This window comes from Callospermophilus lateralis, chromosome 11 (genome assembly GCF_048772815.1).
Source record: "Callospermophilus lateralis isolate mCalLat2 chromosome 11, mCalLat2.hap1, whole genome shotgun sequence".
Taxonomy (NCBI): domain Eukaryota; kingdom Metazoa; phylum Chordata; class Mammalia; order Rodentia; family Sciuridae; genus Callospermophilus; species Callospermophilus lateralis.
In genome coordinates this window covers 18,758,135-18,782,225 of record NC_135315.1, presented here as the reverse complement: position 1 = coordinate 18,782,225, position 24,091 = coordinate 18,758,135, and the positions used below count along the sequence as shown (strand labels likewise).

Sequence of the window (24,091 nt, the reverse complement as noted above, 5' to 3'; positions counted from 1 at the left end):
GTGTGTTCTTTGAGTCCTTCTAGCAAGTTATAAAAGTCAAAGGTAATCTTGGGGACTCCTGAACTTGCAGATGGTGTCAGACAGAGGTGAGGGGTGATCTTCTGAACTGCGCCCCCCACACACACACTTTTGGTGCTGGGGATTGAACCCAGAGGTGCTTTACCACTGAGCTACATACCCAACCCTTTTTATTTTTTTTAATTTTGAGACAGGGTCTCACTAAGTTGCTGAGGCTGGACTTGAATTTGCAATCCTACGGTCTCAGCCTCTGGAGTCACTGGAATTACAGGCATGCCCCATGGTACCCAGCTGGACTGCCCTTTGAATGTCACATAGTAACATATGCTCTATGTTCCCATGGATGAACATTACATAATAACATCACTGCAACATGGTGGACCTTGAAAACTTTGTGTGAAGTGAAAAAAAGAAAGTCACCAACACCACATATTTCATTTATATGGCTGGTTCAGAATAGACAAGTCCATAGAGACAGAAAGTAGGGGAAATGAGACTGATAAAGGGTATGAGGCTTCATTTTGGGTGACAAGAATATTCTACAATTGATTGTGATTATGGTTGCACAGCTCTCAGAATGTACTAGAAACCAGTGCATTGTTCACCTAGCTGGGTGAATTGTATAATATGTGAAATATATCTCAATAAAATTTTTACCAAAAATGAGGGCATATGAAATTTCAGCTCCCAGAAAGAGGACTTTGTGATGTTTACTAATGTGTCCCCAGTGCCTGGAGCAGGGTCCATCCCCTCCGGGAGGACAGATGCTCCCTGAATACCATGGAATAGAGATATACCAAATGATTCCTAAATTCAGATTGAGGCTTCCCAGTCTAAAATTTCCAGACTACTTCCTTTGGCAAAGATGAGAACTGTTTTTAGAATACCTGCACACCCACCCTACTTTGGGAAGAATTCCCCCAAAAGTTTAGTCTTTGCCCTTAGAGTGAGAGTGTGACAAAGCGGGTCAGGTGGGGACACCAAGAGACTAATTCACAGTAGCCCAGCTTCCAAACAGTCCCTCCAGCCTCCCTAGGGCTATCCCAAATTATCAAAGGGGCTCCTTGGGACAAAAGGGTTGAGTCTGTCGCACAGAAACCCCAGGGATGGGAAATGGAACCCAGGCCTATCTCCTTTGGGATGGGCCTCAGACTGAGGGAAGTATCTATTTTGACTTCCAGGCAAGACTTGATCACTCAATAAACACCAGAAATGTTATTATGTTCCCAGCCCTGGGCAGTGTCTGTGGGACACCATAAATATGATGCTGTTCACTCCTCTCCAGGAGTTCAGTTTGGCACAGAAGCCAAACATGTATATAAACTATCAGAATCCCTGAGAAGTGTCATTTCAGACACCTGAGTAGAACAAGAGCTCTGGGATGTCAAGAGGAGGACAAGAAGGTGCTGGGGAATCTTTACAAAAGACAGTTTCCAGAACTGGTCCCCCAGTGAGATTTTGCCAGGCAGAGGAATAGAGGGTCGTTCCAAGTAGAAAGGAAGGCAAAGGGATGCAGAGGTGCAGGGCTATTCAGGAGGCCACTGGGTCTAAAAAGTGAAGGGTTAAGAGCCAGGCGCAGTGGCGTACATCTGTAATCCCAGCAGATTGGAAAGCTGAGGCAGGAGAAATGATAGTTCAAAACCAGCCTCAGCAATTTAGCAAGGACCTAAGCAATCTAGTGAGACCTGTCTCTAAATAAAATATAAAAAGGGGGCTGGGGTTGGGGCTCAGCGGTAGAGCCCTTGCCTAGCATGTGTGGGGCCCTGGGTTCGATCCTCAGCACCATATAAAAATAAATAAATGAAATAAAGGTATTGGGTCCAACACTAAAAAATAAATTAAAAAATAAACATAAAAAGTAAAAAGGGCTGGTTGCTGGGGATGTGGCTCAGTGGTTGAGTGCCCCCGGGGTGCAATTCCTAGTACAAAAAAAAGTTAAGGGTCAGACATATAAGATGAAGGAAGAACAGCAGGAGGCATGACTAAAGAGACCAGGTTGAAGTGCAATGTGCAAAACAGAGAATGACAACTTGTGGAGCCTCCTCACAAGGAAAGGGCTCTCCTCAGCAGTAAAAGGGAACAGATGGCTGCTATGCCTAATAATAGGGGGCAAATCTCAAAAACATTATGCCAATTTAAAAAAAAAAAGAATACACCCTTTGGCTTGGTTTCTACGAAGTTCTAGAACAGACAAAACTGGTCTTAGAAAGATCAGATCAGTGGTTGCCTGGGGCATAAGGCAGCCTCTTGGGGTGACCGACATGTTCTGGGTCTTCATTGCATGGATGGTTATGTATTTGTCAAAACTCATCCAACTGTATGCTAAAATGGGGGGGGGGCATTGTTGTATGTAGATTATTATTTCTCTTAGAAAAGTTGATTTTTAAAAGTAGGCTGAGGTCACATTGTGAAGGACCTTAAATGACATACTAAGATGTTTGAACCTCATCCTGGAAGTCATGGGAGGGTTACTAGTGGGCACTTGTTTATACACTTTGGTTTGGTTGGGTAGCAAGTAAAATCCACCTCAAACCAGCTGAAGTAAATGAGAGAATTTTCCTGAAGGTCCTGGGGCATTTTACAAGGGAGACTTAGGGGCTCCATGATTTCCCATGTCTTGGGCAGCATCCAAACCTTGAGGGACATCCCTTGAGCTTCTCCCAGTAACTACTGATCTAGGTGTAGGTTCTCCCACAGTTAAGGACACTGTGCTGGGGCTGGGGATGTGGCTCAAGCGGTAGCGCGATCGCCTGGCATGCGTGCGGCCCGGGTTCGATCCTCAGCACCACATACAAAGATGTTGTGTCCGCCGAAAACTAAAAAATAAATATTAAAAAAAAATTCTCTCTCACTCTCTTTAAAAAATAAAAAAAGGACACTGTGCTCAGGAAAAGAAAGTGATTTGTCCAGGGATGTATATGCATGCAAAGTTGGAATCCACTGACCTTGGATAAGAAACTAGCTTCTCTAAACCTTTCAATGGAAAAAAATCTCTCAGTGGAAAAAATGATAATAATGCCTACAAGTGTCATTTAAATGACACTAGAGATAATGCAACAGAATGTTTTGCCAGAATGCCAGGCCTGGCACTGAGCAACTACAATGAGTATCAGTTACTAGCAAATAGCTGTGTATTCATAGTCCACACCCCATCACACCCCTGGCACTGGGGATTGAACCATGGTAGAGGAGCACTCTACCACTGAACTACATCCCCAGCCCTTTTTATTTTATTTTTTTTTTTTTTATTTTGAGACAGTGTCTCACTAAGTTGCTGAGACCAGCATCAAACTTGTAATCCTCCTGCTGCAGCTTCCTGGGATTACAGGCATGCACCACCACACCTGGCTCATATAGCTATTGTTATTAATGATATTGAGTGTCTGTCCCTTGAGCCTCTTCCCCCAACCTGCTCAGCCCATTGAGCATCTTCTCTTTTGTGGGGGCCAGGAATGAGAGTAGCTGAGCACCCCCTCCAACCCACCCAGAATTTGACAGTTCTGAAATGAGTGGTAGTGGGGACTGGGTGCAGATTTCCACACTGGGTTTGTGACTAATTGACTATTTGTTGTATGTAGGGTACACTGACTCCCAGATACCTCCTCCACCCTGTACTGTGGAATTTCATTATGAGGATCTCATTTCTTTTTCTGGAGATTCTTGACTCCTTAGGAAAATGCAGTTCTGGTCTCAGTGGGTTACTGAGAGATCCCATAAATCCCTGAGAACAGATTTTAATAAGAGGATGAAGGTGCGAGAAATGTGAATGGGGAGGGGGAAGTTTGAATCCAGGAATAAAGGGGCTCACACATGTTAATCACCTATTAAGCCAGGTACAGTGGCGCACACTTTTAATCCCAGCAGTTTGGAAGGCTGAGGCAGGAGGATCACAAATTCAAAGTCAGCCTCAGCAACTTAGCAAGGTCCTAAGCAATTTAGTAAGACCCTGTCTCTAAATAAAAATAAAACAGCTGGGGATTTGGTTCAGTGGGTAAGTGCTGCTGGGTTCAATCTCCAGTACTAAAACAAACAAACAAACAAAAAACCTATTTCATGTCAGGAGCTGTCCAGGGACTGAGTTACATCATCAGAGCGGTCTTTAAATCAGTCACATGCTATAGGAATAATTGGCTTCATTCCACTGATGAGAACATGTAGGTTCAGGGGAGATAATATCCCCTGATCAGAGTCACACAGTCAGGAAATGATGAAGTTGGGATTCCCACCCAGAAGACCCCGATCTTCCTACTATGCCCCCAAAAGTCAACCCATGGGATGGGGATGTAGCTCAGTTGGTAGAGTACTTGCCTCACATACACAGACCCCTGGGTTCAATCCAGCATCACACACACACAAACCAACCCATGTTTCACAAACTTGTCTCAGAAAAGCCATGATATTATGCAGATAAAAGGGATATTCCAGGGCTGGGGTTGTGGCTCAGTGGTAGAGGGTTTACTAGCATTTTTGAGGCTTTGGGTTCGATTCTCAGCACCACATATAAATAAATAAATAAAATTTTAAAGTCCATTGACAACTAAAAAAAATGTTTTTAAAAAGGCAGGGAGCAGGGCTGGGGATGTGGCTCAGGCGGTAGCGTGCTCGCCTGGCATGCGCGGGGTGCTGGGTTCCATCCTCAGCACCACAAAAATAAAATAAAGATATTGTGTCCACTGAAAACTAAAAAATAAATAATTCATTCTCTCTCTCTCTCCCCCCACCCTCTCTCTCTCTCTCTCTCTCTAAAAAAAAAAAAAAAAAAAAAAAAAAAAAAAGGCAGGGAGCATTCCAGGCCACAAAGCTAGGCTTGAGTACCCTAAAGCCTTGGTTCATCATTGAAGCAGCCAAGATCCGCCACCCTCCAGAAGCCTCAGCAGGTCACCAGCAGAGGTTCCAATGTGACTGAGCAGGCTGAGGAAATCTCCAGTCTGGGCAGTGGGGCTGCCACCTCCCAGGTGGAAACTGCAACTCCCTACCCCCAGTACTGGCCATGCCAGAAGGAGCAAGGGGTTCTGGGGTCCCACATAGGGGCCTGCAGGGAAAGGAGTCCCTTGGGATGGGAAGGGCGTCTCATTTCACAGCACAGCTCCCTTCCAACCCCAATAGCCTCTGGGAAAATGACAATCACCCCACCGGCAACCCAGAGACAGTTCCTCCCTAGGATCTGTGATCTTGGAACAAAGAGCTACCCTACTCCCTAGTGCCTCCTCGCCTCTGCCACCCACCTTTTGGGTCCCTGGCAGGGACTGTGCCCTGGTCTGGACAACTAGCAGCCCATGTGCTTCCACCCCCACCCTCTCTCTGTTCCCAATTCCCAGGTCATGACACTGGAGCAGGAAGCGAAACCAGAGGTGGAGCCTGAGAAGGATGGGGTCATGAATCCAAAGAACTATAAAGGGCCTCCATAGGTCCTGGCCAGAGACCCTTTGCTGTGTCGCTGCACCTTCCCAGCATCATGGTAATGTCTGGTGGCCAAGTCTGGGTCCCTGTCAACTGTATCCTCCAGAAGATTGGGGCTGGAAGCTAAAACCAAAGGCCCCTCCCCAGACCCCCTAAGGGCATGATGGAGGAAAGCCATTCTGGCTACTAAGACAGCTGCTAGGGCTTCCTGTCCCTGCTTGGGGTGGTGGGGATGAGAAGAGTTCCTGGTTGAGCATTGAAAGGCTCAGGGACTCTCTAGGTGTGTATCATATTTATGGGCATCACAGTCTGAATTTTTATATGCGCTTGTGTGTTATAGATGCAGAATTTTCTAGGCATGGTGGGGTTGTAGGGGACAGAATTCCCAGGCTGGCATTGCTGTATGGGACTGATAATCATTTAATATGCAATACTGAGCACCTATTAAGTGTCAGGCCCTGTTCTATGTGCCTGAGCTACATCAATAAGATAAAACAGGTAAAAGGCCAGCTATCAAGGCATTTAACATTGAGGCAGAAGGTGTGGCTGGGAAGGAACTCAGTCAATAAATATAACAGAGTATAGTAAGTAGGGAAAAGCAGAGCGAGAAGGGGAGCTGGGTTGCAATTATAAATAGGGGTGTCAGCGTGGAACCCATTCAGAAGGTGAATTTTGAGCTGATGCTTGAAGGAGGCAACCGAATTGGCCCTGCCGATATCTGGTTGAAAGGCATCAGGCAGGCAGCAATCTGTCCCGTGTTTTTGAGGAACAGCAAGGAAGCAGGGGAGGCTGGAGGGGGGGGTGAACAAGGAGTTTGCTAGAAAGGTCAGTGAGGTGAGGGAGGGACCGATGGCTCTACGCCACGTGTCCATCTCAGGTCGGGTCTCCCTGTCCATTTTGATCTCGGTGTTTCGTGTGCATCATTGTTCACGTCCAGATGTGCACCTTTCACCCTGGGCAACCGGATGTCCCTTAAAGCGCACATACACCTGTGTATGTCCCAGAGGCAGACACACCCCTTGGTCTGGGTGCCCCCGCACCCCTATTTTCCCATCCCGCCTGGCATCTGTAACTCCGGTCGTTGCGCTGGGCAAAACCCCGCCGGACCATCACGTGACTGCCGGGTGCTGTCCGCCGGGTCTGCAGGCTCAGCGTTGCGCGTGCGCAGTAGTGCTGGTGTGCCTACTGTCGCTGCTGCTACCTCCCGAGGGCGCTCTAGGCAAGGAGCAGGCACCGCAGGAGCTCCCGGAGCCCAGGTCGTTCAACTGGTTGGCGAATTTCAACAAGTACATTGGGAAGATCTTCAACGACAGGTAGGCGGGCAGAGGAAGCGGCGGGAGGAAGAGGCGGGAGGGAGGTACGCGACGTGGGAGGGAGACACCTGGCACCCCACGCACATCGCGGCCCCATGATCTCTGCAAAGATTTGTTCCCTAGCTTGGGGAAGTTTAAAAACCTGAAGAAGCTCACAGAAGCCACGAAACCTCCCCCATCGAACGCCACAAAACTCCTTACGGCTAGCCCTACGAAGTCCCAGCCGCGGAGCACCCTGGTAGTAGGACCACCGATCACGTCCCCAGGCCCCAGGTAGGGGAGCTGGGGCACTGCTGGCACTTCGTCCGGGACCTGGGAACCAAGGGCAGCTTGGGTGAGAGCAAGAGGAAGCTCCTGGGGGCAGGGGTGGAGGGAGATAGCAGGGCCCAGGGGACTTCCTTCTCCAGGATGGGCCTTGACCTCCAGGCACCTGGCTCAGATGTCACCGCCCACCGACCACTTTACATTGTGAGAGGGGCCTCAACTCCTCAGCGAGAGCAATAAAAAAAATACAATCTGTATTTCCTCAGTGACTTCTCTGGGTACTGGCAGAGAGGACCTTCAAAGGAAACCAGGACACTGGGGTTCCTGCTGTAGGAGAAGACCTCAGTGCAGGGTCTCGCCCCCTCTCTGAAGCCACCTACCTTCCACCAACCTGCCCACAATGCACCGCTGCCAGGGTGAAACCCAGGGAGAGCCTTGGAAGGAAGCAGGGGCTTCAGCAAGACCCAACACTGTTTTTGCCCAAAACTGGACAGCTTAGAATGGCAACCTGGAGTGACAGTGTTGGCACAAGAACAAGCATAGATGCCTTTGACCCTTAGGGAGCAGAGCACAGCCTCCTGGACACTCAGCCCCAGCAGTGAGAAGGACAAGGAAGGAAAGGAGGCTGGCCAGGGCCTGTCCCTGAGTCCTGGATGTCAGAATGGCCCAGTTGTCTTGGGTCTGTGGGCTGTGTCCATCAGAAAGGCCTGGACAAGGGCAGAGGCCTCTCCCACCAATCCACCTGTCACACCCAGGTATGTCTCAAACAGAGTCCTAATTGCTGCCTCTAGGAAATGGGTACATATCTCCCCACTCAGAACCTTAGCTAAGAGAGAAAATACTGGAACTTCAGCCTTCTTCATCCTCCTCCCTGGGAGGCCACATCCCTCTTGGCAGGGGTGCATTGTGGGCAGGTTGGTGGAAGGTAGGTGGCTTCAGAGAGGGGGCGAGACTCTGCACTGAGGTCTTCTCCTACAGCAGTCCTCCATCCAAAACCCCTTGGATGTAAGAATCAGCCTGGGCCAAGCCTTTGCCCAGCAGCTGCATCCTGTAGAAGCTCTTTGCCTTTTAGGACTCAGTTCCACATCTAGGTCACTTATGCAACTAGACAGAAACACAATTATGATGTCATGGCCACAGGATCAGTACAAGGTGCTAAGCCCAGGAAAGTGCACCACTCATCCACCAAACCCATAGGCTCCCACCCTTCAGACTGAGCATGTGGAGGAAGCAGGAGAAGCTATTCTGGGAACCAGAAAAGTTCTGTCTCTCACTCTTCCCCAATCTCTATGACTGTCCCTTATCCACAGGAGCTCCCAGGAAAGGGACAAGCTTGCTCACTCCCGTTTTTACACACACACATACCTCACCCATCCCCCCCTATTCAAGGTGCTTGAGAAGAGCAAGGGACAGGCCACTGGGGACTACTGAAACTCCTGCCATAGGAGCCAGTTCCCCACCCCACCTCTGCCCCAGGCCTGGAGTTTAGAATCCAGATTGGACTCATGGAGGTACTAGCATTCTTGACTAATGCAGCCTCCTCCTTGGGAGGCCACATCCCTCCTCCAGTCTCCCTTCCTGCAACAGCTTAAATGCCTCTGGGTGCTTGGGAGTTCACAACCTTTCAGGGCAGCCCATTTCCCTCATATTTCTAGAAAGTAGATATGAGACCACTCAACACAATTGGCAACTGTCATAACACTGCACCATTTCTCTGGGCTGTTGCTCCTGGCCCCATGCCAAGGACACTTTACTATGAGTGCTTCACCTCCATCACAATCATAGGAAAACACTGTGGGGGAACATTTTGGGGAGCAGGGCTAGCTTCCAATCAGGCTAATGATCAGGAAGGTCTAGAGGTGTGGCAATGGGAAGATTCACACTCAAGACCGCCACTTCAGCTGGGTGCAATGCCTATAATCCCAGCAGCTTGGGAGGCTAAGGCAGGAGGATCACAAGTTCAAAGCCAGCCTCAGCAACTCAGTGAGGCCATGTCTGTAAATAAAAATATATATCAAAAAATGAAAAGGGGGGCTGGGGTTGTGGCTCAGTGGCAGAGCGCTCGCCTAGTATGTGTGAGGCACTGGGTTCCATCCTCGGCACCACATAAAGTAAAATAAAGACATTGTGTTCACCTATAACTAAAAAAAAAAAAAAGAAAAGAAAAGAGGCTGGGGGTGTGGCTCCGTGGTTAAATGCGCCTGGGTTCAATCCCTGGTACAAAAAATAAAAATAAAAAAAGATGGCCACTGACCTTAGGGGAGTCCCTGCCTCCCTCTGAGCCACAATTTATCCCTCTATGAAGTGGAGCAGATGAGCTGAGTGGGCCTGGACATTACAACAGCCCCTTTCCCCCTTCTCCCCGCTCTCCACCTTTCCCCTGCCCCCATCAGGGGCCCACAGAGACTCAGAAAGAAGCTATGACATTGACTTGCTTTATTGAGCCTATGTAGGAGCAGGGAGCAATCTGTGGCCAGAGCCAAGGGTGCAGGGGAGAGCTGGGTCGGCACTGCCCGTGGAACTGTAGAAGGCAGGAGGTGGCATTACAAGTCCATCGGGCTCAGCTCCCTGTGAAGAGAGAGCAGAACTGTTGGTGTGGGGCCAGTCCTTGTGCCCTTAGGAGGACTTCTCTGGGCCCCGTCTTCCCCACCATCACCCTCACCTGCCCCTTTTCACCCCACTTCCACTTACCCCAGGGAGCTGAGCACATGGGCAGGGAATCAAAACCTACCTGGAGGCAGCTGCATGGGGGGAGTCCCATTCCAAGAAGCCCAGAGTGTCCTCCTTATCTCTTTTCCCATACCTGGGAGAGAAGGGGCAGCTGCGGCAAGCACCATGCCAGGTGCCAGCTCACCTGCCTCAGACATCTCCTCAGGCACCACCCTACCCTGGACATGGCTCAAGCCTGCTCTACAGAGATGCCGTTTCCCAAAAGCAGGCATGGAGGGGGCTGGGGAGGGGTGGGAATGGGGATGGGGCTGTGGCCAGCGCCCTGAGCTCCAGGATCTCTCTCCCTTTCTCTCGTACACACCTAGGCCTGGTCAGCATGTTGATATATCTGCGGAGCTCAGCCGCGTACTGGGCCATCTGCTCTGGCGTAGCATTGTCCCCAGGGTACACTGGCTCCAGTGGCGCTCCCCAGGCACCCAGCAGCGGCCGCAGCAACAGAGCCACACAGGTGGACAGGAGCAGCAGGGAGAGGCAGCGGTGTGCAGCAGCCATCTGCAGAGCAAGGGTCAGGGAGATGGAGGCAGAACGGAAGCCAGTGTGCAGACCCGGCTATGCATGGGAAGAAGGGCCTGCCTGCCCAGCCATCACCCATTCCTTAAAGCGAATCTTGGAGACAAGGGACAGAATAATGGGTCACCAGCACTTACCACTGCCCTCTTTCTAGACACTGTCCTGGAGAGCAAAGACACTTGCTCCCCTCAGCTGTGAGTAGCTTGGTAGCTAGAGCTCAGAGGCCTTAGCAAAGCAAAAAAAATTTAGCAGACAAGGTCCCGGGGACATGAGGGTAAATGGGACACACATGATATACGGTGGTTCTTAGGGTACATAAATGGTATAGGAACTCAAGGGGGGTTGCTTATAGAAAGTAGACTCCAACTTACACACAAGTTGAGGGACATGAAATGAACTTGTGAGGCAAAGGACAGAAATCAACAGCCTTTGGGGTCTAACCTTCCTCTGCTGGTTTATCCAGATGCAGAGCACACCCAAGGAGTACCTTAGGTCTCTCAAGGCCCCCTGACCTAGAAAGCACCAACTCCTTCCAAGACCAGACCTAAGGAACCTCCCAGAGCCCAGGCCAGACTGAGCCCACTTACCCTGAGTCCTGAGCAAGGGGCCTTGGATGGAAGCAGTCACCTGCCTCAAGCTGGATGGGTCCCCCTGCTCTCAGCTGTGCCCCTTTATAGTCCTCAGCACCCCCAGAGTCCCCGCCTCTTTTCAGTCTCACTCCCCAGCCCTCACCCCCTCCTCTCACTGTCTCCCTGGTACCTGCAACACCAGCAGGGAGCCAGGGACAGGAGGGGGCCAGGGCAGCATTCTGTGAGCCAGACTAGCAGCATAACAGATGAAACTGGGTCATGATGGACATCTCCTGTGGGCCCCCATTCCTGATGTCCCCTTCCTTTTGGGTACCACAGGAGGCTTGACTCAGGCAAGACAAGGTTCAGAGTCTTGGGCAACTGAAAGATTATGGTCCCAGGTCTTGGAACATCGCCTGCAGCCTCCCCAAGGTGAACCCAAGTGATCAAACAGCTTCCCTCAGGGTGCAAGGTTGAGGCCACAGCTCCAGATTCCAGGGAAAAAGGAGGGAAACTCAGGCTTCCTTTCCAGTGTGCAGCCAGAATGAGGCGAGAACAGGGAAGAAACCTGGGCTCCTCAGGCAATGTGGACAGGAGTGGGGACCCAGATGTGGAGAAACCCATTTGGTTTCTCGAAATAGTCCGCAGAATGAGAACTGATGTGAAATGAGGGGTGAGGTGTCAGTTTCTGGAGCCCCATCTCCTCTCCCATCTCAGAGTTTCACCCCAGGGCAGTGCTAAAAATCAGTCTCACTTAGAAAGTCTCAAAATGTCCAAAGTGCTCCCAGCTCAGTCACCAAACTGAATCCCTACAACAATCTATATTACAGACTCAGAAACTGAAATCTGCTCCGAGATATTAAGTAATTGGCCCCAAACCACACAGAAAGTCTGAGGAGAAGCAAGGTTTGAAAAAAAAAAATCCATCTCCAAAATTTGACCTGTTTTCTAACTGGAACTGTCTGAGTATTGCTATCATGTCCTGCTTTGTCTGAGAAATGGAGGGACCCACAGAGGTGAAGGCACTTGCTCAAGATCTCCTTGCTGCCTAGGTCTCAGTTTCTGCCTTTGATGCCTATCCCCCCACTGGGTCTTTCTCCTGCTCAGTGTCCTTTTCCCAACTCTGGACCCCTCCCCAGCTCAAGCCAAGGACAAGTACTGGCTGAGTCCACACGGAGGGCTGAGAAGGAGATTCTGAGATTCTGTTGTCCCAGATCAGGACACCAAGAAATGTCGGGGTGGAGTGGGGAGGGGAGAAGTTGTTCAGGTCCAGGGAAAACTGGAGGTGAAACCAGAGATCTGGCATCATAGACTTAAAGGTGAACAGCTGGACCACAATCCTGCCTCTTACCATTGGCTAGCTGGGTGAGCCTGGCTGCAAAATTCCTTTAGCCTCTCTGAGCTTCTCTTTTCATCTAGGTAAAATGTGCCTTATCATACCCATCATCTCAAGATAGGAAGGAAAAAAGAAGCTCAGTAACCATCAGTGTTCTGACTGGCTCCTCTCAATTCTGATTCCTGAAGAACAATGATGCCTAACCAGATAGCCTACATTTCACAAGGCAAATATGGAGGTCCTTCCACCTCAGCAAGCCTGCACCCTCCTCTAGCCTGGGTTTTCCACTTCACAAAACAAGGATAGTCGATGGGTAGCTGGTCCCAGACATTGCCTTTGAAGGGTAGAGACTGCTGAACACCACCAGGGGGTGCTGGGCCCCAGCCCTGGTTGAAAGGGTCTGGGCTCCCTCAGGCCAGTAGTCTGGTGGGAACTGTCCTGGCCACTCATCATGTCAAAACCCAGAGGATCTGGGGATTGACTTTGGTGACCGGGCCATTCATAATTCTGTCCTGTCACAGATGTAACCAGCTTTGTTAGAAATAATAGCTCTCCACAAATGTCAACCAAGCTTTTGTTTTTCTCTTTTGCAAACAACAGATTTCAAGGTCCCCTAAGGGATGTCATGACAATCCAGGAGGAAAGGACAGTGGCTGTAATAGCATGGTCATGTCCAGAACAGACCATGTCTTCGTGTGTGTTCCCACAGAGCTTGCATGGAGCCTCTTGGGAAGCCACCCAACATTCCCCTGCAAAGACAGGATGAAGACGCCAGTGGTCCCCTTTCCCACTGCCCAACCCCATATCCTCTGGGCAGGGAGAATAACCTGGGAGCAGTGTGGGGGACAGAGGGAGTGCTGTGATGATGAGACCAGGAGAGGAACACCTCAGGGATCTCAGGGTGAATGAAGGCAGGTGAAGGAACAAAGGGAAGAGGCCTCATAGTTGTGGTTTCCAGGGCAGGAGTTTGGCCATGTCCTCTATCACCCCTTTTTGGGGCTCTCTAACCTCAGTCTCTGCTGCTCTCAGTTACCCAGCCAAATATCAGTCATTTTTGGTATATCTATTCCTGGGTCCAGAGCAGGAGGAAGGGAAGGAGAGAGGTTTCTGCAAGGAGCTCAGAGGCAAGAAAGCAGGTAGGGGTTGGGTTGCTGTTTTGTTTTGTTTTGTTTGAAAGATGGGACACTGTCAGAAAGGCAGCCAGTGAGCCAGCACCATCCCCAGAACCTTTCTTACAGGTCATCTTAATAGGCTTCTTTATTACCTGGTGAAGGAGGCAGGAAACCAAGGCTCAGAGAAGCAGTTGAGGTTGCCTAAGACTGCAGGAGGGATCAGGACCAAACCCAGGTCCACGTGGTGCCAGAGGCTACACTCTATCCAGATTACCAGGACACTTCTGCTGACCAGAGCCTGGTCCAACTCTTAGGCCAATGTCTTATATCCAAATTGTGTGGCAGCAGCAGGGTGTAGGTTGGGGTGTGACTGCCCTCAGATTCCAGTACCCATGGGATCCCCTAACCCCAGGAGAAGCCCTTGGGCTAAGGATAGCTGAGAAATTTACACAAACACCTTAAACCCCTCATGCTACTCCCTCAGGAGCTACTCTATCCTGATTTGGGGCTCAGGCCACTAATTTGAAGTCTAGACCCTGACAACACTTCCCTCTATCCTAGAGTCTCCATCTGCCCCTAATCCAATATGGCTGGTGTTCTTTTAAAAAGGGTGAAATTCGGATACAGAAACAGGTATGCATAGAGGAACTTCTAGCCCAGAAGAAACGCCTGAAACAGATCCTTGCCCCCTTCTTCACCAAAGGAATAAATCCTGCTAGCATAACAGCTTGATTTCAGACATTTAGCCCCTAGAACTGTCCTTTAAAATACCCCAGTTCTCTTGTTTTGTTTGACTTATTGTGCTGGGGATGGAATGAGGATCTTGCATATGCCAGGCCAGGGCTCTACTACTGAACTACCTCCCTTACCCTCCCGTTTATTTTTTTATGTCAGTTCTATAAAACTAATACAGTAGACCCCCACGTATCTTGTTATCTGTGGTTTCTGTGATCTGCAGTTAATCAAATTCTAAAAATATTAAATGGAAATTTCCAGAAATAAGCAATTCATCCATCTTAGATTGCATGCCATTCTGAGTAGCCTGACAAAATCTTATACTGTGCACCTCCATCTTGCCCAGGATATGAATCATCCCTTTGTGCAGCATATCCAAGTAGTGTACACTGCCTGTTAGTCACTCAGTAGCTCTCTGGGTTATCAGAGAGGCTATAGAGGCATCACAGCACTTCTGTCCAAGTAACTCTTATGTAGTAGCCTAAAGCTGCCACACAGTGCGTACGTCATCCACCCACTTCACCTGATCACATGGGCATCTTATCATCTCACATGGTCACAAGCAGAATGAGTACAGTCCAATTAGCTATTTTCAGAGACAGAGACCCACATTTACATAACTTTTATTATAGATACTATTATAATTATTCTGTCTTGGTGTTTTTAATCTCTTGTTGTGCCTAATTTATAAATTAAACTTTATCATAGGCATGTATGTACTGGAAATAACAGTGTACACACTACAGGGTCAGTACTATCAGTGGTTTCAGACATCCACTGGGAGTTTTGATACCTATCCCTGCAGACAGAGGGGACTATTGTATGAAAAGGCAATCATGGAGCACTCAGATGGGTTCAACTACTCTGAGAGCCTCATGCTAGAGAGACCACGTGTAGGTACTGTGGCCAACCGACTTATCTGAGCAGAAACTGTCTACAACTATGAATATAATTCATACCAGTTCTCTTCCATTAGCCTCAAACTTACCACAGGTCTCCCAGACAGGCCAACAGACAGAGGATCATAGACACCTGCACACAGATACGTCCCCCCACTCCCCTGGCTCTTCAACTACACATGAACCTAAGCTCAAGCTGCCACGGCACGTGCCCATCTGCCCCGGCTGGTACAGAGGAGAGAAGATAGGAAACGAAGTAGGATGGGAATGGACCTCAGGAAATGACAAAATGGAGAAGCCAGAGAGACAAACTCCATCCTGAGAAACAAGAATGGTTTCTGGGAGGCAACATCTACCTGAAGGTGTATTTTAGGCTAAAGAAAAGGAAAGGGCTTTCCCTGCAGGGCAAGTGTCCTGGGCAAAGGCCCAGAGCATCAGAATCCATAGAGTCCAGGGCCTATTCCAGCCCCTGGACCAGCGTCCTCTGTCCCACACTGCTGGCCCTACTTCAAGAAAGGCTGGGGGACAGCACCAGGGAGGGTGGCCCCCTAGTGCAGGTTGTGTCAGAGCAGAGCCAGGTCTAGAGTCTTCTCACCTCCCAGGGTCACCTGTCTGCAAACAGGCCTGCATGGCCCTTATGCCCTGGTAATGCCGCCCAGCCTTCCTGCCTTTCTTACCCTTTCTGAGTCTGGACACTTAGCTTCAGCCTGATTCTCCCTCTCATCCCCCAGCCACCTGCCTCGGACTTAGGCAGGTCCTGCTGAACTGGAGGTTCAGGAGGAAGTCCACAGTCAGGCCTTTCCTTTAGGGGGCCCTCAGACCATAGAGGCAGGGTGTGGGGAGGACACAGAGACATGGGTAGGTCTCTTAGTGAACAGAGCAGTAGCCATGAAAGTTCAGTGGCCAGAGAGGAGAGAAAGAGTACAGGTCAGGGCCAACCAAGGCAGGCTTCCTGTGAGAATGAACTGAGAAGGAAGGGTGTCTGGGGATCAGATTATAGTCCAGTTGAAACACCCATGGGGTGGGGGGGGACTGGAAGGTATCCCTATAGTCTTGTCACCAGAAAGGCACAGTTAGTGACTTATGCACTGTGTGTGCATTCAACAAAGTGGGGAGGAGGGTTTTGAGGGAAAAAGTGACCTCCACACTCTCATTGTTCCTTCTACTCAGGTGACAGGTTCCTTAGAAGTGATTTTCTTTGTGGGGAGGGAATACAGGGGATTGAACTCAGGGGTGCTTTACTACTGAGCTACATCCTCAGCACCCCCCACCCGTGCCTTTTTTTTAATAACTTTATTTTATTTATTTATTTTTATGTGGTGCTGAGGATCGAACCTAGGGCCTTGCACATGCAAGAGGAGTGCTCTACTGCTGAGCCATAACCCCAGTCCCTGCCCCACCCCCGCCTTTTTTTTTTTTTTTTTTTTTTTAGAGAGGGAGAGAGAGAGAGAGAGGGAGAGAGGGGGAGAGAGAGAGAGAATTTTTTAATATTTATTTATTTTAGTTTTTGGCGGACACAACATCTTTGTTTGTATGTAGTGCTGAGGATCGAACCTAGGCCCCACGCATGCCAGGCCAGCGCCCTACGGCTTGAGCCACATCCCCAGCCCCCCAACCCCCGCCTTTTTTAAAATATTTTTTTTAGTTGTCAATGAACCTTTATTATTTATTTATTTATTTATTTATTTATGTGTTCTGCTGAGAATCGAATCCTGTGCCTCACACATGCTAGGCAAGCACTCTACCACCGAGCCACAACCCCAGCACCCCCAGCCCTTTTAATTTTATTTTGAGACTGGATTTCTCTGAGCTGTTTAAGGCCTCGCTAAATTGCTGAGGCTAGCATGAAGTACAACCCTCCTGCCTCAGCCTCCCAAGCCACTAGAATTACAGGTGTGCTCTTGAGCTCTTGATCTGCCTCTAGAGCCGACACACCCACCTCACCCTACAAATGGTTTTTCCTCCCCAGCCTTATCCTTGATCCCATCTTAACCTCCAGACTTTGTAGCCCGGGAGACTAGTAGTACACTTTTGGGGGGAGCAGGGGGACAATCCTAGAGTGTTGGTATCTTGCCTGGCCCTATATCAGTCTTCATCTTTGCCCTGCGAGGTTACTATGTCCCGGGTTACCCTCCTAGGCTGCCTAGCATGTTCCTCTCCACCTCTTCGTCTCCAGCGACTCTTCTTGTTCCTTTCACTGGAGCTCCTATCCACCCCTCTCCCACGCCACCCTTGCCTGGAGTTCCTTTCACAGAGGTCACTTGTCTGGGGGGCTGTCCAGCCCCAGAATAGCAGCAGTGACTATCTATGCTCAGCTACTAGCACAGGGAGCCCCACCCCACCCCAGCCTAGTCCTGGGGCGTCTTTTTCTTGGGCGCAGAGTCTTCTCCCTGATCTTGCACCTCCACTCTCTTCTCCCACCGAGGCCACCTCCTTGAAGGAGAAGGGAAAGGAAACAGACGCACACATTCAGTTTCTGTGAAATTTGCTCTTTATTTGGGGACAAGGGATGGACCACACACAGCCCTCGGCCCCGATACCGGGGGCACAGAGAAGTGGCCGGAGGTCCCTACCCAACCAAATATGCACATGATGTCGGTGTAGTTAGCATAGCTCCCAGGAGGCCTTGGGATCTTCCGCCCGGGTAGGCGCCTCTGGTCCACAGGAGGGAATGGGAGGGAATCGCGTCTGGAGCGCCGAGGCCGAGGCCGGGGCAAGTCTAAAGTGAGCGTGCCAGGGCGAGGTCCCGTGGGCCGGGCCAAGCTCCAGGGGCCCGTGTGTGGTGAGAGGAACGCTTTTACCGCGACCTGACGGGGCGGTCATCGCCGTCAGGGAACAGCAGCTTGGAGAAAAGGGCGTCCGGGCTGTCACGTTTCCCGTACCTGGGGGCGGGGTCACAAGGGGCGAGTTTAGGCCCCCGGTGGAGTGGGGCGGGGCGAAGGGCGGAGTCCCAGAGACCTGCCCCCACGCCCACGGCCACTCCCGGCTCGAGAGCTCACCGCTGCCGGGTGACCAGGTTGAGGTAGTGGCGCAGGGAGGCGTAGTAGCGGCTCAGCTCCTCCGGGGAGGCATCTTCGCCCGGGGCCTCGGGTTTGGCGGGATAGGCGTCGACCAGCGCTCCCAAGCAGGCGAGGAGGGCCAGCAGCACTGTGACCGTAGCGGGCGACGGCCTGCACACGGTCACCATCTGGAAAGAGAGCACTGGAGCGTGGGGCATCCTGAGCCTCGACCGTGGGAGGCTGCGGCAGTGGTTGCGGTCGGGCCCACGCTCGGGTGGCCTGTCTGGGACTCTACTGGGCTAGGGCTCAGCCACCCTCTCTGTGTTCTCAGGCACCGCACCGTCTCTGGCCTCAGTTTCCTCCTGTGCCAGAGTCATAATAAGTCCTGTCTGCCTCCCCACTCCCGCTGCTGCCCAAGTGGTAGAGGAAGGAAGAGATCTCTGCTGGCAGCCCGATTCCCAGACTCTCCTTTCCACCTCTGTTGGCCCGCTTCCAACCACTCAGCCCCAGCTGCCACCACCCCGGCCTCAGTTTCCCCACAAAATAACTCACTACCAGACCATTCCTGATCCCTAGCCACTCACAGCGACAGCTCCCAAGGCGAGATGAGCAGGAGGTGGAAGGTGCAGGCAGTCCCAAGGACACGACTGCTGAAGGTGGAGATGCGGCCTCTGCTCAGCGCTTTCCCTGCGGGGCTTATATCCCCGGCCTGGAAAGGGAGGGGAGTCCGAGGGGAGGGGGAGCCGGCAGGGGAGGGCCCTTCCTCCTTCTTTCCTCCACCCCTGCCACTCGCAGAGTTTACAGCCAGCCAGGACGTGATGTCTCCACCTCGCAGGAGCTAAGGAGGCAGCTGCCGTGCTCAGACTCAGGGTCCTAACGGACTGGTTGCCTCTTCTGAACCCTGTTTTCACCCCACAATCCCCCAGTGGCAGGTCTAGCCCCCTAAGGATGTGAGGCCTTCATATCTAGACTCCTGGGGTAGCCCCTAGGACCAGGGATGTGAGTCCATCTTCCCTAGCCTGTCCTTAAGTGGGAATGGGGAACCTGAGGGAGGACAGGCCTCCTCCAGCCTGTGGAACCCATGGCTGCTCCTTCCAGGAGGCCTTTATCTTCAGCTTCTGCTTGCTAATGCCTTTGATAAGGGTCCAGGAGTGACAGGACCCTGTGGGGGGAAAGTCTCTTTTCTGGGGTCAGGGTAGGAGCTTATGACCTTGGCTCCTGACCTGCTGCTTATGATGTTCTAGGGGAGAGGCCTCTCTGGATATTCCATTATATCCATTCTGTATTAAGAATTGGAGACAGAGGCAGGGGGCAGAAGCAGCTGAATGAGCCACCCCTACACCCAGCTTGGCATATACAGACCCTGGTCAGCTGGGCCCTCCATAGAGCCCCATCCCAAGGCAGAGCCCCGAACCCCATCTACATGTCATTCAGGATACCTGGTGTTTTCTGTGGCTGAGTGATGTCAAGCTGCCAAGCATATGCCACTGTCCCCAGCCCATTATAGCCTTCACTGGGAGCCTTTGAAGGAAATAAGAAAGGACAACCATTAACTGTGCACCTCCTGTGTGCTAGGGAGGACATCATTTCTGGTACAACAGCACCATGAACTGAGTTCATCTGCATTTTCCAGGTGAGAAAACTGAAACTCTGAGAGGTGATGGTCATATAGGAAGAGGGTGGGGAAGACCCCAAGAAGAAGTCCTCTCAATCCTGAGGGCAAACAGGCTCTGCACCTTGAGCTCCAGAGTCAGGCATGAGAGCAGGAGATAGGAGGCTGTCTGGGGCCACCACCCACTTTGAGAGGTCTGGGTCAGAGAAGCACCCAGACTGCCAACCCATCAGACCCACCTTACCCCCAGGAAGAGAAAGGTCTCTTAGGGAGTCTCCCCATAAAGCTCTTTCCAGCTTCCTCTACAAGGCCTGGCCAGAGTCTTCTGTTTCTAGATACTCCATTCTCATCAGTCCATTGAGGCAAGAGGAGTCATTTTGTCCAGGCCCTCATTCTGGGCCAGCCCCTCCACTCCCCAAGACAGATGGCTGTGGGCGCTATTTTTAGAGTTCTCCTAAGAGGAAGTGTCCAGGGATCCCTCAATTGCCTTTTTATGGGCTCAGTCACCTGCACTCTCCGGAAATGGCTCCTTATCAGCTATTCAAGCCCAAAGGGCCCCCATACAACCCAAGAAACACCAGGGCACTTGCTAAGCATGGAAATGGAAGGAGACACTGGGATAAGAGGATATGGAACCTACCTTCAGAGGGAAGAGAAAAATCATTCTTAGGGAGCCCAGCCTTGTCCTCCAAGAGCCCTAGTGTCAGAGAAGAGTCAAGGGTTTATCTTTGAGTTCCCCCAGTCTGAGGTGAGGGGCACAGTTTGATCACAGTGGACCCCTAGTCTTGGGGTGGGGAAGGCACTCAACTATCCCTCAAAATCCCATCTGAGGAGTTCCCAGAGCACAGACACAGGGATAAGCCTGTGTCCAGTTTGGAGAGGAGATGGAAGAAATAAAAGAATTCTAGTTCTTCATGGAATGACCAAAGCCAGGGGACTGGTTAAGACAGCTGTGAAGTACAAAGTCCTGGGTTCAGATCCCCAGCATCACATACATCCAAAGACAGCTGTGACCCCAGGGTCAGGCTCTAGACAGGGACCCGCCTGCTGAAGGGGCAAGGATGTGTGGGGATGGGGGTGATCTTTGACCTCGCAGCACTAGCCAGGGTGGTGAAGGAGGTTTCTTTGGTGATAAACCTGGAGGAGAGAGGTGAAGGAGCTTGTAAGGAGCACACAGAAAATCTGACATCCCTGGAACCTGCTCAAGCCTTGGGGACTGCAGGGCCTGAGGACAAACGGGAAGAAAGGAAAAGAGTGAGAAGGTAGAGGACACAGGAGAAGGCCCACATTCATTGTACAACCTCTGAAGAAGTCACTTCCCCATGTACCTTAAAAATAAAAACCAGTGGGGCCTGAGGTGGTCCCTCAGTGTGGACCAGGAGCCTGCCTCCCACATCCTCACAAGCCCTTCTCATCCATCATAACCCCAGCTCCACTCCCCAATTACAGGGCACGCTGATTGGCTCATTAATCACCACCTCCTCATCAGAGAATTTATTAACCTGTTGACTAATGGAAAGAATGTCTCAGCCCTGGATCGATGGGCCCAGCCAACCACCACCCACATGCCCACCACCGTCATCGACGCATGACTCAGTCACCATGAGACATGTCTCAGGCTGAGGGGCTGAAATCTGTGAGGAGAAAAACTTTAGAAACAATTGTTATTGTAGACTTGAGACCAGGACCTGCCTCCAACTTGTCCTTGAAGAGTAGGGAGGCAGAATCACTGGAATTCCTTTGGTCCCCATCCTCAAAGCACCTGGGTCCACCCAGGTCAGTGATGCCATGAACCTGGACCCCAGATAACCATTCACTAGGACGACTCATCAATATCAGGTGGCCCATGCCACTCATGCCAAAAGGCTTAACATTCTGTTTGGGGTTTTTGTTTTGTGTATGTGTGTGAACACGCGCACGTGCACACATGTTTTGGCTTTTTGTTTTGGTACCAGGCATTGAACCCAGGGACGCTTAACCACTGAGCCACATCCCCAGCCCTTTTAATTTTTTATTTAGAGACAGAGTCTCTCTGAGTTGCTTAGGGCCTTGCTAAGTTGCTGAGGCTGGCTTTGAACTTGTGATCCTCCTGTCTCAGCCTCCCAAGTGACTAGAATTACAGGCATGCGCCACCATGCCCAGCTAGACTTGGCATTCTGCACCCCACCATCTGCCACCTGCCACCTGCACTCACTTTGCCACCCCGCCACACACAGGGCCTCTCAGATGCTTCAGCACTGAGCAGTGCTGCCCCACTGCATTCAACCCTCAGGCAAGGCCTTCATGCTCAGGGCCCTTCAGACAGCAGGTGGTTGCCGTGCAGCAAGAGAGTCAGTCCTGATTCACTGGCTGGGGATGTGGCTCAGTGGCAGAGTGCTTGCCCAGCATGTATGAGAACCTCGGTTTGATCCTTAACACAAGAAAAAAAAAAAGGAAGAAAGAAGCACTTATTAGGCCCCTACTGTGTACTTAAAACTGTTCTAGACCCAGGGATAGAACAGAGAACAAACAGGCAAAATCCTTGCCCTTATGGGCCTGTAGAATGACAGGAAACAGAAAATAAACAACTGAGCATATGTAAGTCTGATGCTAAGTGTTAAAGAAAAACATGAAGGTGAGGGAGCTGGAGAGTGCCAGTGGGGGAGACTTATTTTATGCAGGGTGGTTGTTGAAGGGCTCCCTGGTAAGGTGGGATTTGAAAGAAGTGAGGTAGCAAACCATGAGTCTACCTTGAGAAGGGTGTTGCAGGGAGGGGAAACTGTAAGTGCAAAGGCCCTGAGTGGCAGTGAAGGAGTGGCAAGAGGCCCACGTGGCTGGAGTGGAGTGAGCAGCGGGGAGAGTTAGGAGATGAGACTAGGGAGGCAGAAGAGGGTGGGATCATGTAGGGGGGCTTTATAGGCTGCTGTAAGGACTATGGCTTTTGCTCAGAATGAGTTGAGGGGTTTGGATGAAGGTGTGACTTACATTCTAGAAGAAACACTCTGCCTGCTGATTAGAGTAGGCTGGGGGCGGAGGGCAAGGTCAGAAGCAGGGAAGCCATTAGAAGCCTACTGCAATAATCTAGCCAAGAGATGATGGTGGTGGACATACCCACGCCCACACGCCTCACAGCTGCAAATGTCCCACACATTTTTAATCCAAGAACAACTTCCAGTTGTAACCATATGGAGCTGACATGTAGCTTTCCTCTGGATGAGGGGGTGTGCTAGAAAAGAACAGAAAATCCCAGAATGTGAGTAGCAGCTAGGCTGTGGCTCTGCTCTCTGATTGAGATGAGGATTCCTTGTTTATTGGTCCATGGAAAACTCTCTACCTACCTTCATTACTGGCCACAGTCCAGGGAAATAATGGCTATGGTGATAGTGCTTATGGCAATGCAAGCACATTCACTTTGTCCTGAGCATAAATGTTCTCTTACTTTAAAAGACTGTGGCTTAGCCAGGCACCATGGCGCATGCCTGTAATCCCAGTAGCTTGGGAGGCTGAGAGGAGGATCACGAGTTCAAAGCCAGCCTCAGCAACAGTGAGGCACTAAGCACTCAGTGAGACCCTGTCTCTAAACAAAATACAAATTAAGGCTAGGGATGTGGCTCAGTGGTCCAGTGTCCCTGAGTTCAATACTGTGACTTCCTGGGCATGGTGGCACATGACTGTAATCCCAGCAGATGGGGAGCCTGAGGCAGGAGGATCATAAATTCAAAGCCAGCCTCAGAAACATAGGCCTTGAGCAACTCAGCAAGACCCTTTTGAAAGCAAAGCTGTAGGAAATCCAAGGATGGTACCCATATTCCCCAGTTTGCCAAGCAGGTGGCTTTGTGTCACTCTTCCTGATACTAGAATTGGTGTCTAAGAATCAGCACCCAAACTATAAAACATTAATTTAGTACATTTTTAAAAAGAAGAGAGAGCAGGCACACAACTCTAGAAACTCATCTTCATCCACGGTTACCCAGAGGACTGTAGCCCTCGCCCAACCCCAAGTCCACTAGGGATCTTGGAGGATCTGTTCTCAGGGCAGCCGCTCCCATGTCCCTCCCACCAACACCAGCCTCCAAGAACCTTTTTTATCATCTGTGCTACTCAGAGGCCTCACCTTAACACTTCTCTATCACTTGCTTCTCTACTGAGCTCCAGGAAATCCACTGTCACCGGTTGTCTGACTGTCTATCTCTCAGTCACCTTAAACTTAAAATCCATGTAGCCTGACTAGCAAAAATAGTGCCTCTCAGTCACTTTGTTTCTCTGTCTTGGATTCAGTTTTGGACCTCTCCTCTGCCTCTGGCTCTGAGCTCCAGTTCTGCTGCATGCCTTTCCAATCTGCCAGCCTCTGTCCTCTGTGCCTCCACACCCACCCTGGCTGTTGCCACAGTGCCCAGTCTCCAGTCCTCCCGCCCTCTCTGCTTTTCCCCTGGCCCTCCCTGCTTTCTGTTATACCGCATGATTAACTAATCTGGGTGTTTGTTGATTGTCTAATGGAACGTAGTCTACCAGGGCACTGGTTTTGTCTGTTTTCTTCCCCGATGTATCCCCAGAGCCTAGAACAACATGGCACATTGTGGGGTTCCAATCATACTTGTCGAATGAAGGGATCACA

General features: G+C 50.7%; 2 protein-coding genes across 2 annotated transcripts; both read right to left on the bottom strand.

Moving 5' to 3' along the window:
- Positions 1-9,538: 9,538 nt before the first annotated feature.
- Positions 9,539-10,217, bottom strand: Ppy (pancreatic polypeptide). The gene is made up of 3 exons (XM_076871638.1): positions 10,027-10,217; positions 9,727-9,798; positions 9,539-9,563 (listed from the first exon to the last, which is right to left on the bottom strand). Exons 1-3 carry the CDS (start codon positions 10,215-10,217, stop codon positions 9,539-9,541), a joined length of 288 nt encoding a protein of 95 aa, XP_076727753.1.
- Positions 10,218-17,683: 7,466 nt separating this feature from the next.
- Positions 17,684-18,073, bottom strand: Pyy (peptide YY). The gene is made up of 2 exons (XM_076871229.1): positions 17,886-18,073; positions 17,684-17,768 (listed from the first exon to the last, which is right to left on the bottom strand). The coding sequence occupies exons 1-2, from the start codon at positions 18,071-18,073 to the stop codon at positions 17,684-17,686; spliced, it is 273 nt and encodes a 90-aa protein (XP_076727344.1).
- Between the last annotated feature and the right edge of the window lie 6,018 nt (positions 18,074-24,091).

What these genes read in the sequence shown, in the direction of transcription:
- Ppy (XM_076871638.1), bottom strand. Translation starts at nt 10,217, where the DNA reads ATGGCTGCTGCACACCGCTGCCTCTCCCTGCTGCTCCTGTCCACCTGT. An exon ending in AACATGCTGACCAGGCCTAG is followed by an intron (nt 9,799 to 10,026) that starts GTGTGTACGAGA and finishes CTTCTCTCCCAG; the next exon opens with GTATGGGAAAAGAGATAAGG. An exon ending in CCCCATGCAGCTGCCTCCAG is followed by an intron (nt 9,564 to 9,726) that starts GTAGGTTTTGAT and finishes CTCTCTTCACAG; the next exon opens with GGAGCTGAGCCCGATGGACT.
- Pyy (XM_076871229.1), bottom strand. Translation starts at nt 18,073, where the DNA reads ATGGTGACCGTGTGCAGGCCGTCGCCCGCTACGGTCACAGTGCTGCTG. An exon ending in AACCTGGTCACCCGGCAGCG is followed by an intron (nt 17,769 to 17,885) that starts GTGAGCTCTCGA and finishes CCCCGCCCCCAG; the next exon opens with GTACGGGAAACGTGACAGCC.